The sequence below is a fragment of the Salarias fasciatus genome, chromosome 12 (genome assembly GCF_902148845.1).
Source record: "Salarias fasciatus chromosome 12, fSalaFa1.1, whole genome shotgun sequence".
Classification (NCBI taxonomy): domain Eukaryota; kingdom Metazoa; phylum Chordata; class Actinopteri; order Blenniiformes; family Blenniidae; genus Salarias; species Salarias fasciatus.
The window spans coordinates 3,688,423-3,702,792 of NC_043756.1; the positions used below are offsets into that span (position 1 = coordinate 3,688,423).

Genomic DNA, 14,370 nt, shown 5'->3' on the forward strand with positions numbered 1-14,370 from the left:
CAGACCAGCTGCACAATGTCCTGTCAGCCAAGACGAAACACTGGCGAATATACAAACTCACCAACACACAAAAAAACAGGAGCTTTACTTTTAATTAACAGAGTAAAATTGTGTGCATGTGTGGTTTCACGCAGCAGACGGAGCTGCGATTTACATTTTTAGCGTACAGCTCTTGTATGGCACTCAAAGCATTTTGTCTTTTGTGATTTAAAACCATAAAATAGTTCAAACTGAATTAAAACCCAGACGTGTCTGCATTTTAGGCAAATATCAAAAGATTTGGAAGAGACTCAGACGTTAAACTAAGTGTCAATCTAACGCTGTGATTTTTTATGAGGTGTTGTATGACACACTCTTTTTTTGCGTTAAAAGTGAAAGTTTCACAGCAACATTAAGAAAGCGACACTAAAAGCGATGCAGATTTCATGTTGGGCCACTAGCGGGTGCTGTGGTTTGTTTTTGTAATGAAACCAACAATACACTGTAAACATACGATGGAATCACACGGACTTTCATTCCATTCATTCTCCCGCTCACCCTGATATCGAACGGTCTTCCGCGGTATCGGGTTCCAGTTGAGGCCGAGCGACTCGTCCCACCCGACCAGCAACGCCAGGAGCAACATCCTGGCCCCGCCCATGGCGCCCACGTCGAGTCTCATTCGCCGGAGCTGGTGCTGAGCGATGGAGCGAGCAATCAATCCGTGGATGGCAGCGACTGGAGAGAGCGAGCAAGAGAGAGAGAGAGAGAAGGGAAAAACAGCGCATCAGCTGGACGCAGCCATTCACTTCCTTTATTGGCTTTGTTGTTCATCAGAAACTATTCTGTCAGCACGATATTTACAAGTTCTTCAGAAAAGCTGCACTGAGCAGATACATTTCTCAGAGAGAGCCCGGCGAAGCAAACTGAACACGGTCATCAAAATCCACAATCATGTAAAACAGGAAGCAGTTATGCAAATCGTTCAAGTCTACATGGACATGACTGTAATCAGTGTGTGCGTGTGTGTGTGTGTGTGTGTGTGTGTGTGAGTGAGTGTGTGCGCATCTGCCAACAAAAACAAGGCAAACATTTTAATGACTTTTGGCTGTGGAGGTTATGCAGGAAAGTTTCTGCGGCCCCTCCCTCACTCTGAGCGATAATCCGGCTATCGCTACTCAGAAAGCCCAGAAAAAAAAAAAAAAAGGAAAAGGAAGCTTATCACCGCACTCTTGTCAAGCCAATTCAGCAGCAGTATATTAAGCTGGGGGTGAGTTATCAAAGTTAATTGGCACTGGCAACGCTTCAGACGCCAATGTGTTGGGAAATGAATGTCGAGGCAAGGACAATCCAATAGCACCGGGTTGTAAATGAACTGGTTCGTTCCTAATGAACATGTCAAGAGTGCGGCTCCAACGCGGCATTACAGCCCAATCACAGCACACAATGACTGACTTGTTAAGATGCTGCAGGTGAGATGGAGGCTCCATGTATTAGATACATGGAGCATTTAAATCTTCACCTTGAGTGAAAGTGTAAAGCGCCATCAAATTCAAGATGAAGAACGGTCGTCACTACAGCTGACCCAGGAGGGCGGTCTCGTTTTTTCCATTAGTAAAGTCATTCAGTGAGAATAAATAAACGGTTAAACTGTATTTTAGTGGTTCGCTGCTGCAGTCGGTGCCGACAGAACTCAGAGATCAATGACGCCGGGGGAGAGATGAGAGATAACAAACAAATCAGACACTTGTTCCTTCCTATCGGAGCAGGTTTTAATTCTGCACCACTTTAACTCTGCTTGGGTCAAAATCAACACATTTTGACTTGACTGGCAGAAAGAAAACAGAAAATATATTAGTTTAATGTCTAAATCTGATTAAACTCACTAAAAAAAACATAAAATAATGCCAGTTCTGTGCAATAGGTGGCAGCAGTGAGTTGTTGTCGTATTAAATTTATTCACCTTTATTAAAACTTGGCATTTTTTTAAGGGCTTTGTCTTTAATGATTATGTAATTAGTCCAGATTACAAGAAGAGATTCTTCTGTACGCTTTCTGAAACCAGCCGAGCTGAGCAGGAACCGTTCCAGTTGCTCCGAGCGAATCGTCGGACCAGGCCTGAACTCCAAACCTGCAGATGCAGCTGCAGACGAACTGTGGATATTTGCATGTCTTTGTAGTTTTGACACAAGGAAGCCCTGTAGAGAAGGAACATGAGAGCAGATACGACTGGAAACCTTCTGACAGTCTTTGCTTTAAGGCATTCATTTTGTTCGCACTCTTGTAGCTGACTGACTGAGGAATGAAAAGAAAGGAGCCTGCCAGATTGTCTGCTCTGAAAGGTGACAGCATTTCGTCTCCAGCAGCCCCTGCAGATTGGAAATTGGGTTACATGGCCTGATAGGCACACTGTTTGACGTGCAGAAGGGAGAATCAACAAAACGCTCCGTCCAACATCTGCTTAAAGAGAGACCCGTGATTATCCGCCACAGTCGACGGAAGTACTTTAAATGTCATTGTTAAGTGCTGGCCACTACAAAAAGCTAAAGTCAGTTCATTTCTTAACGCGTCTAAAACGCGGCGGAAATCTGAAAACTGAAAAACGGCCGTCTGAACTTTAGCTCAGCCGAGGCAGGGAGGGCGAACGAGCGACGGGTGGCTTTGTTCTGATGAGGACAAATGATTCTCCAGAGAAATTAAATACGATCACAGGCCTGCATCAGACGTCAAACCACCACCGGTGACGGGGGGAGAGGAGAAAAGCCCCCTCTGGTCTGACGCCTTCTCTCATTCCCTCTTTTAAAATATTACATTTCAATGCTGGCAAACAAACACTTGTTCTATTTGGTGGATTGGCAGCGGAGGTAATTTGGATTTGGAGATGTGCGTGTGTGTGTGTGTGAGACTGTTCATTGATTTAAGTTTTGAGAAGAAAATAAGAAATGGCTGAAGACCCCCCCCCCCCCCCCCCCCCCCCAGATCAGATCATGGCGCCGCTCTGTTAAATGAGCGTGCTTAAACGTGGGGTTTGGGCGAAGGCGCTCCGAGCCTCGGCGTGCCGGCGACCAGCTTTATTGGATCGATGCTGGAGGCCTTGCCGGGCCAACGCTCGAGTGAGCCGAGAAGAGATTGAGAGAGGGGGGGGGCTGAAAGGATGAGAGAAAAAGAGGGAGAGATATGAAGAAAGAACGGAGAAAAAAATAAAAATGAAAAGCAGTCGCCCAATCCTCTGCTCCATCTGTGAGCCGAGAGGTACCGAAGTGAAGTGGACATCCTGAAGGCCGGATTAAGACGAGAGGCAGCATGTAAACACGACCAGGGAGGGCGGGGAGGAAGAGCGGCAGAGGAGGACGAGGGGCAGCAAAGCTTAATAATCTATTATTTTCATAGCTTCCCTTTTTTTATCATCGCATTTTCTATAATCTCCTGGATAAATCTTTTCTTCCAGTTCGATCATCACAAATAACGCTGCCACTGCTCTCCAGTTCAAAAAAAGCACATGACAGAACCTGAAGGATGAGCGAAACCTCGGGCAGAGGTCGTTCTCTCAAAGCGATCAATCATTTAGAAGCACATAATCAGGGACGAAATGAATTAATCCTCCAAAAATATCTGAGATTCACATTCAGGGCAGACTTCATTCTCCAATTTATTCACCTCATATCAAATATTTTTCTAGTTCAAGAAAACACATTACTAGCTTTCAAAAAGCAGTTTGCCGCTTGGCCACCCTTGTCAATGTAAACACTGATTAATGTGTTTCAAAGTCACTGCAGGAATTTTCAAGTGTTGCAAGACCTAAAAAAAAAAAACACTTCACACCTCAGAGTGTTTAAAGCAAACAGCTTTAAGAAAAAAACTTAGAAAACCTGTTGATTCAGGCATTTTCCAGCAAAACTTTGATTCAACATGCGTCGTTCGGTTCTTACAACCAGACTTCTCACTCGGTTTTCTGAAAAATGTGAATTCCTTTATATCTGACAAATTCTGAAAATGTAAGCAGACAACCAGAGGATGAAGTTTGCAGCTTTTTCTCAGTAATAACTGTCGTCTACAGTCACATTTACTTCCGTTGTTTTGGATGTCCGTTTACTCCGACGTCGTCTCCATGGAAACCGGCAGAAAATAAAACGAAACTAACAGCAAACTGTGCTTGGTGGATTATTTGTGTGACGATACGGCCTGGGAGAAACATGCATTTGTGGGATGAGCAGCAAGCTGAGTGTTTGGATTGGATTTCCTGTCAAATCTTTTCTCCCAATAACAAATAAGAATCTCCTGGAGTAAGAAGCAGATGCACAGTGACATTTGTGTTTGCTGGATTATTTCTTTGTTGTGACTGCAATTTCTGATACCGCTAAAAAATGTCACAACATAAAAAAAAAAAAAAAACAAACTTCATACGTTGTCAGAGATTAGCTTGCTAGCGGGAACACGAGCTTCGCTGCAGATGCTGCACGAGCAGCAGAGGCACATTCTGCACTTCAATTCATCTCCATTGATTCAGCGGCTCTAATAGTACAAACCGCAGTGCCAGCAGAGAAAATTGAGCCATTTACCATAAGTGCAAATAGATTAGCTATCTGCAGCTTCGCTTGCTGTTTAGCTGCGCTGCCTCCTTCTCCTGGCCTGCCTTCAATCCGCTGCTAAAATTGCGCCGTGAATCTTGACGGCACATCTGCAGCGATCGCCACGAGCACCGAGGGAGGGGCGGCCGAAGTCTGCCTGTGATGTATTTTGTCTTTTCTCTTCGAACTGAAGTGGCGATCGCTCGCAAGAGGCCGGCCTCGGCCCGGCTCTCCCCCGGCGGCCAAACCAACCGACACCGCGGCCGCTTTCAGGCCCTGCGGCGCCGCAGGACTCTGCAGGCGGCGTCAAGTCACGTTTGAGCCGCCGGTGTTGTTGTTGAGTCTGCTTTAGCTAATGAGCTGCGACGCGGCTGCCTAATGGCATCGGTCGGCGCGCCGCGGCGGAGCGCTCATTAAAGCGCACGGAGGAACGGGCCACATGTTCTGAGTGGGTGGCGGCGCTCCCGACGCTCGCTGTCATTTCACGTGCGCTTCAGCGTGCGCTCCGCGAGAGTCAGATGAGTGTGTGAAAGTTTCTTCGAAGTGAGCGGATGACGGCAGAACGGGAAAAGAAAAAAAAAAAGACACAAAGAAAGTTTTCATCCTCCATCTGTCCGTCCTCTTCTTCCCACTGGTGCATCTCTTTTTCCCATTTGTCCTCTTCCTGTCCTTCATTTTTCGCCCGCCTCTTCTTTCCTGGCGACTTATTCCAACCCACACACACACACACACACACACACACACACACACACACACACACACGCTGACCTCGAGCACAGTCCCACAGGACAGTGAGTCCTTGCAGGCGTTGCTCGACTTTTAACCCTGAACTTTCGCTCTGTAAAGGGTTACAGCGAGCGAGGGACTCACCGGCTGAGCTGTGTCCCGACCATCACACCGGGACGGACTTAATGTTCATTAACCCACAACTGCCACACACACACATGCACACACACACACGCACACACACCCACCTCTGGCCCAACTCCCACCCTTCATCTCACCTCCATGTGAAACAAACACTGACGCTGCCATCAGCCCTCTTTCTTTCTTTCTTCCTTCCTTCCTTTATGCAGCGCCGTTCCTTCCCCTTCCACACACACACACACACACACACACACACACACACACTCACAGCCACACGCACACAAATGAAAACGCTCGCATTCACACAAAGGCAGCCTCACCTAAATGCAACAGGCCGGATCAAACGATTTCACACCTGGCGGTGGAGAGAGGCTGAGAGCGGCGGCTCGGCGACTTTAACGCCGAATTCTCCTCACTTTGAAATCGTATAGGAGGCCGGAGCGGCACGGGCGGATAAACGCTCGGTCACATATGGATTTCTGCGGCGGCCGATAATCAGTCTCGGAACATCTGAAACAGGTGTTTCTGGCTCGGCGGGGGAGTCTGAGAGCAACAGAGTCTCAAAACACTCAGAACGGCAAGATTAACAATATTTTCCAGGTAATTGAGAAGATCAGCAGTGATTTCCTGAAATTATTGAATTCTAGTTTAAAACATGTTAAAAGATACTATGAAAATAATAAAGGATGAATCCTTGTTGCTATGTAGTTTTCAGCCTTTTGCTGGAAATCTGTTGCCATGGAAACAGGAGAAAACACAACTTTTCAGAGTGTTTTTGCCGTTTCTGTGTAAACGGACAAAGTTTTCAAATCGTTGACGAGCAAACGTGAAAGTTTTCTGAACGGTAAACAGCATTTTTTTTCCCACTTGAGTCGCCGTCGTGTAAACACGACCTCGGGCTGTATTCGAAAAGCCGGCAACACGAGGCACCAGCCAACTTTTCATGTCTTTAAAAGAAATGCTTGAAACTAAAGGTCATGTCGACCTTTGATCGAAATGCGATTAAAAGCTGGGAGTCAACTTGACTGAAAAAAAACCTTTTCTGGGCTGGTGTTAGAATCTGTCCATCCACAGCCTGAGATATAGAAGCGAGCGAGCGATGGTACAGGCGGTGGGTGTAGCTGACATGAAGACGTGATCCCCGGAGGAGGAACGCTTTAATTTGTGGCGCAGTTTAGCTTTTTGAACCTTTCTTTCAGACAAAGCACCTGAAGATAAATCGCTGAAAACATGAACTTTTCCCACAGAGACAGATTCATCGCCAAATGATAATTTGCAAACCGGGGTTCACCTCGTTCCATCTTAACGATTCAAATGTATTCGGAAGGTTTAAAAATGCTATCTGAGAGCCTGTGAACCCACTACACAGCCGTGTGAGATGCATCGTATGATAATTTCACCTGTTTCAACAAATTTTCACAGCTGATGCGTTTCTATCTGACATCAGCCTTTAAAAACTTGGAGGACCCTCAAAATCAGATTTCATGATTTGGAACTGAGCACACAGGCAGCGAGGAAGCTTTATGGAGGCTTTAGCTAAACGCCTGGAATATAAACGCGAAAACACACAATCAGGACGCCCTAATCTGAAGATCTGAAGGTTCTGGGTTCAAGCCCAGACATAAACGGCGGTGGAAACGCAGCGGGAACTGATCACGTTACAACGCCGCCTGCAAAATTGATGACTTGTGGGATGCGAAGTAAGAGAAGCCAACATGGACTTCTGCACCTTCTTGCTGTTTCTTCTCATTTATTCATGCAGTGCTGCCGAGCCAGGAGCGGGATAAAGGAAGGGAATAACCACCGCCACTTCTGGATGGCAGTACGAGTCCCTTCTTCCTCACCGTGCTGAGAGCGGCGGAGCCAGAGAGCCGGCGCTGTGTTTTTATTCAGTGTCGAACTAATGGAGCAGACATGGGCTCCACGCTGACAGCGAAACCAGCGCACACCCGCCCACGCCGCGCACACACAACATCTGAGAGTCGCGGCACAAAGACACAGGTGGACACTCCAAGTCCGGAGACAGTGACTGGAAATGTGTGTGTGCATGTGTGTGTGTGTGTGTGTGTGTGTGTGTGTGTGGCTGACTGCAAAGGGCTGAGGCAATACCAAGCATGAGTGCGTCTGCATCTAAGTGATAGCATTAACTAGCATATATGCAAAAAGGTGTAAACAAATGCGTGCCGAGGCTTTATGCTGACTGGCTCACATTAAAGTGAGCTTATAGCTGCGTGCGCATGTGTGTGTGTGTGTGTGTGTGTGTGTGTGTGTGTGTGTGTGTGTGTGTGTGTGTGTGTGTGTGTGTGTGTGTGGCTGATTGTGCATCTTGTTTGTGTTGAGCTGGCACTGATGAAAGTCTGATAATCAAAGAGAAATTTGATCAGCTGCATGCAGTGAGTGCGTGTGTGTGTGTGAGTGTGTGTGTGTGTGTGTGTTGTGGCTGTAGAAGATGAACATAAAGGAGCGTGTGATTACGATGAAGCCGCGGCGTCCTCATGATACATCCCTAACCTCGTTAGCGTCTTCGGCAGACTGCACGGAATCCCCCTTTAAGGCGGCCGCCGTCGATACGGGAGCCATCCGTCAACTCTCACGCACCTGAGCACATGAGTTCCCATATTTGCATACAATTAATGATTTGCTAACCGGCGTCGGGGCATCAAGCAGTTCAAATGCATCAAGCTAATGTCATTGACTTTCCTTTCACAGGGTGATTGGAATTCATTCCCCCATCCTAATTACCTCAATTTGAAGCGGAACTGAGGACTGCATTTGACATTAAACAACCTATTTCCACTTGATGGAAACGTCAAAAAAGAAAGAAAAAAAAAAAAAACTCCCATGAGAGCTTGCAGAGTAACATCTTAGCCTCCCACACTGCCGCCTCCCCCCGGCACCCTGCTCTTTCATGTCTCTCCCCTGGGAGAGTGAGCAAGGCTTCAAATCTCCATCTCTCCTTTCATCCATACTGTAGCTTGTCCTCGCTCGCCCACTCCCTTCTCTGCCCTCCCCCCCCTCTGCCGCTGCGCCCCGCCGCCTTGTCCGTGTCACGGTCGGCCGGCCAGGCGTGGTCGGCTTATAATTCTTTGATCGGTGCTCTGATCTCTTCCATCAGTGCCAGGGGCTGCAGCTGATCACAGATGAAATGGATCTGATTTGGGCTCTGACTGCGGGCCAAACACCTGCTCAGACCTGACGACGCGACGGAGGAGGAGGTGAGGGCGAGACGAAACCAGGCGGGCCGAGGTCCAGCTCATCAGACGGCCGCGCCATCTGCGCTTTTTGTTCTGTGGCGGCGGACACACCTATGACTGGCGATCTGAACGACCGGGGACTGGACGGGGCTGAGATTCTGCTACTGATCTCTCAATGCATTTCGTGCATATTTGCGCGTATCAAAAGGTGTTTTTTTTTTAACGCCCCAAAACAAATTTTGAGCCAAAACAAACCTTTCTCTAACAAGCTGGTTAGATGGTTTGATTCAGGGAAAGACCCACTGCCACCCCCATGCCGACGTTTCCCTGAGTGAAGGTTCCAGAAACGGTCATCATCATGAAACAACTGCATGAAAAGCAACTGATCAACTGACAGACTCCAAATCTGCTCATATCTACGAAGCAGTAGCCCAAACAGTAGTATGGCCTATCCCATACCTTACCACCAGGGGGCAATCATAAAATGTAGGTTTCGTTTTCAAAGAGCTGCTAATTAGCATATCTTCATGTAATATTCATGCTTCAGACTCGTTCACCAAACAAATCTTGATGCCATCCACCACTTCAGATACTAAATAATAATAATGGTAAAAAGCTACAGTAAGCTATCTGTCCAACGACAGCTGGACAAACTTCGTGCTGAATGGTGAATATCTTGAACTATCCAGAGCTGTGCGTCGGCCGATGCACTTTAAAATGCAGAGACGAACCACGAGCTGGAAGGAGAGGGACCGCTGGGTTTTCTTTCATCAAGTGATGAATGCAACTTCAAATAAATGCAAATGCCGCTACACGCCTGCAGGATGTGTGAATGGGCAAATGTTTGCAAACACAATAGCCACATCAACCATGTTTGGAGAGCGTCTGACTGACTGTATAAACTTCCTTTGCAGGCACGCTTATCTGCCCCGAGGAGACGACAACCCTCCCAAACAAACGCCGAAACTTTGAGTTATACTAGAGGGTTTTCTCCTCTTTAATCTCTGGTTCTCAACCCTCTGCCCTCCAGACCGATACTTTTAATTTCAGCCAATCACTAGAGCAGCTAATTTCATCAGCGCATGGGCCGCCGTCATAAAACCCATAATCAGTAAAATGGGAAAACCTTGTCAGGATAATAAATGAAATGCTTTACGGCGCGGGTGGACAATATGATTTAAAACCAATATCATGACGTATTGACACATTTATCCTCACAAATGCAAAAGCGAGTGAGATCATCGAAGCGCTGCCGGAAGGATTAAAAAGGGCGAAATGTTGATCCTGAGCCAGAGAGAGGTGGACGACGACAGAAGGAACGGCCAACGAAATGTTGACGACAAGAAGTGACCTGGTCGTTCCTGTCGTCAATCAATAACAACCAAAACAAAATGGCAACTCTTTTATTTACACATTTGTGTATTGAACAACAGTTAGGAGCTCCATTTTCCTTGATGGAATGAAACCACGCCTGTTGTTTAGCTGATGTCAGTAAACTGTGGGTCTTCTTCTATGGTGGGAAATAATGCGATGCATTGACTTCTAACTGCACTTTGTGTTTTGCAGAGAGGGCTAAACCAGGCAAACAAAAAAAAGTTCAGATGGTCGCAGTTCAAAGGTCACACTCTGCGGGACATCTGCAGGAGGTCAGAGGCTCTGCAGCGTCTCCCAGTGTAATTAAAAGGAACCCGGCCTGCTGAAAGCAGCCATGAAAATGCATCTAGGCCAGCTGGAGATTTCTTTTAATCCCTCAACCTGATGTTGGAAAGCAGGTTTTTCATTTAGTTGACATCAAAGAAATGTGATGATAGCAGAAAGCCAACAGTAACCAAGTGACTTCTGCTGCGAGACACAGAGTGTGTTCTGCTCTTCTTCCTGAAGCCTCTCGCTCCCGCTTGTCTCTGCTCGACCCCGTGCTGTCTGCACAGAGCGCACGGCTGCAGGGAGGGATGGTAAAAAGCACGTGCACTCTGGCCTGCCTCGACCCTGCTGGCTGCTGTGTAGGACGGACCGGGGGGGGGGGGGGGGGGGGGGGGGGAATAACGCTCCGACCTGCCATCAGTGCATATGCACGGGTGTGTGTGTGGGAGTGAATGTGCTCGCCATGCGGTCGCAGGTCGATCAGCTTTGCTCAAGGCAACGGGCTGGTTCACGGACGGGAGGTTTGCACGCACGCACGCACACACACACACACACACACACACTCACACACTCAAATGAACTTCTTTTTTTTTTTTTTGCAGTAATGCATATTAAGTCCATTCTAAATTGCGCACACACGGCCAAGCCACACTCACATAAAACACTTATTTAAGCACTATATATTGACGACGATAACACAAACACACCCACACACACACACACACACACACACACACACACACACACACACACACACACACACACACACACACACCCATAAAACACAAAAGGCCCACTTTATTATGCAATTGTTTCCTCACCGCTCACATATGTTGCAACCTGCTTCCCTCACGCCGGCGCGCTAATCAAATCAACTCCTCTCCGTTTCCCCGCCAGCCAGATTCAGACGAACAGCGGAGCTGACAAACTTTCTCTGTCGTATTTCAAAGCTCATTAAAAAGTGTTCACCGCTGTACGATTTAGCGCCGTAATCAGCTCTGAATAATAGAAGCGGTCCTATTGACGCCTTCGGGCACCTGACGTACTGTCTCATTTCGGAACAACAACCGCCGGGCGTGCGAATGCAAAACACCACCACGTGCACTGTGCACATGCCCACGCACACACACACACACACACACACACACACACACACACACACACACACACACACACACACCGTCTCCATCTCGCCTCGCTTTAATTTGCTGGCTCGCCTCGTCCCTGAAAAGCTGGCATTGTGTTCCGGCTCGGGGAGACCACCTACGACGCTCCTCGGGGGGCTAATTGTCCAGTAGCGCTCTCTCGCCTCGCCTCCCACTCGCTCGCCCGTCCCGCCCCCGTCTCCTCGGACCTGGTCTTTCGCTGAGGGTTCAGGAGTTCACGCTGAGCCCGGAGGCCCCGGGGCCCGGGGTCCCAGTGAGGCGCCACAGGACGGAAAGGTTACACCTAGCTGGGCTCCATTAGGAGCATCCCACACACACACACACACACACACACACACACACACACACACACACACACACACACAAACCTTCACTGACAGCCAGATGAGGAGACTGACAGGTGATGGAGGAAAGCAGGAGTTAAAGGAGACACAGTGACTGTAGTGGAAATGCTCAGGTAAGGAGGGACTCTCATTCTGCTTCCTTCTTGAAAAAGAAAGATTTTTCATCTTCGACAAAGCCCTTTTCTAAAGAGTTTTTAAAATTCACACACAGCGCCCAGAACACACAAGAAGGCCTCCATAACGACACTCTGCGCAGGCCTGAGTGCTGAACGCTGCACCGTCACCGCTGCACCACCTCCCATTTAACTCCCCCACCCTCCCCAGCCGCCACTCGCATTAGCATTTAGATTCACCTGAATCCCGAACGCTGCGGCGCTCGTCTGACGCCGTGCGTCCCGGCGCTCTCGGATAGATCGGCCGTGCCACGCTTCTTCAGATTTGTTCCCGGGCGTCACATGAGCGGAGCCGCACGTGCAAACGCAGATTGGGATTATTATGTATGAAAAGGTCAAAACATGAGCGGATATGCTTTACTGATAATCGCATGACCGGCAGGCGTGCACGCAAACGATACAGAACAATTCGACTTTATGAGCGCTCGATTTCACGGATTTGGTTATTACGCTTGTTATTAGTAAGAGCTCAGTTGTCGACATGTGAGAGTGCAGAAATACGCCGAAAGCGAAACACGTGGACACGAATGAAAGGGCACGTTTCAAACAGGAAGCACTAAATAAAAAGTGAATAACAAAATTATTACCCGGTGCATTTTCTGTAAACACCCCTTTGACCTAATGTTACTCCAGCGCGCACAAAAGACACATTGTGGATACTGATGGGCACATTTGGCAACAGAATCCAACTCAGATTACATTTTTAGCACATATTTATTGTGCTGTCAACCAAACAAAACTTTCAATTTCCAACTTTTTCTATTTTTTTAAGAAGTAGAAGCTAGAGATGCATAAATATCATTTTGTTAAGGGAAGAGTACAAGTATGACAACTAAACTTTAACTGCTTGACGATGCCGAGCACCGATGCAAGTGTTTATTAAATGACATTAAGCCTAATTCCGACTCCATATGCAAACGAAACATGAAGACTGTCCAAGTACAAGAAGCCATGCCGTTGTATTGGCGCATTTTTCAAAATGTTAATTATGAAGCAGGTAAAATGTTACAGAAGAAGTGCAATAATAGCAAGAAATACTTCCCCGCAGAACCTTTTCTTCTCTTTCTGTAAGTTGTTAATCACCTTGCACCCACAGTTTTCTTTCTACCTTCAAAAGTTGTCATGCTATCTTAACAACACTTAACCGCACGCCCTCGTGCATATTTCTGAATATCGCTTCAATTCTTTGACTTTTATGTTTTACTTATCACTCGGAAGGCATTCAGAACTCCCCACAAGGCCGACAGCACAGCTGAGGGAGAATAGCATGAGACTCTTTCCTTTGAGTCAACAACTATTTGCAAAAGAAAGTGAGCCCTTGAGCAAGGCACTCAACCCAGCCGGAGTCAACGTGCTCAGAGAAGTCGGGAGATAATAAAAGACTTGAGCTTCTGGAAGTTCTGGGCAGTTCCCAGTGGCCAGAATTAGCAAACTGTGGTTCCACCGGGCAGCTACCAGGAATGAATGAGCAGAACGGTAAAAAAATGCAAAGCAGGCCTTTTTTTCTTTTTTTTTTTTGCAGAGGCATGTGCAAACTCAGCAGAAGCAAAACCTTGCCTGGATGAATATATGTATATCTGAAAGAGTGGGGGGGGAGAGGAAAACCCCCCCCAAAAACCTGAGCCATCAGATCAGTTAACGGAATCGACATCCATCAGCTGAAAACACTCCTGGCAGACGGATACAGTGCAGACAGATATTTACTGAAAAGAAGCGAGGGGAGAGGCGAAAAGTGAGCGCAGAGAGCAGGGAGCGCCGGGCTCCGATGCTCTAACCCGGGGTCTATTAGGGCCTGATTGGACCCATTAAGCAAGAAAGGCGATACGCCGGCTGCATGCGGGGCTCCGCCGGCCCCGGCTCTACATTAACCACTGGCTGCTCTCTATTTTGTTGAACACACGAGCTGATCGATAGCAGCGAGGAGGAGGGAGGGGAGGGCAGGAGGCGCTGAGGTGAGGAGGGGAGAAAAGAGGTCCAGGTTTACGGGAAGATAAGCCGCGGATCGATAAAAAGACAAGGACTGCTGCCGCGCCGAGAGGGAGGACGGAGGAATGTGAGAGGCGGCGGCTTCGCACTCCTTCATCTAATCAAAGCTGACGGGGAGGAACCTGCCAGCGTTCCTGCTGGGAAGCCTGAAAGCTGAAAGGATGCCACCATCATCGGACCCTCACTGGCATATAAATACAAAGGGAGATGTGCTTTTGGATCCGGTAATGTTCTGTTAAATTAGGTAGAAATTCCAGAAACTCCTAAAAAAGACACAAGTTATGGACGTGGAAGGTGGAGGACCCCACAGAGACAGCACCACAGGTTTCTGAGGATCGTCCTGGTCTGGTGAGATCCTGCCTCCGGCTCCACGTTACAGCCCAGCTCAGCCTGAGATCTCCGGCCCCGGGCCACAGAATAAGGTGGCTGAACTAAAACCAGACTTAATTCTC

At 47.8% G+C, this 14,370-nt stretch overlaps 1 protein-coding gene across 3 annotated transcripts in view; it reads right to left on the reverse strand.

Annotated features, from left to right (window-relative positions):
* sema4c (sema domain, immunoglobulin domain (Ig), transmembrane domain (TM) and short cytoplasmic domain, (semaphorin) 4C) overlaps positions 1–14,370 on the reverse strand; it is a 94,286-nt gene that overhangs the window by 45,299 nt on the left and 34,617 nt on the right. For all 3 annotated transcript variants that reach the window (XR_003932519.1, XM_030103961.1, XM_030103960.1), the window contains exon 3: positions 538–717. Coding sequence is in view for 2 of the 3 variants with exons in the window: in XM_030103960.1 (XP_029959820.1) it covers positions 538–717 (180 nt within the window). In the remaining variant the exon portion in view is untranslated. The remainder of the gene's footprint in view (positions 1–537; positions 718–14,370) is intronic.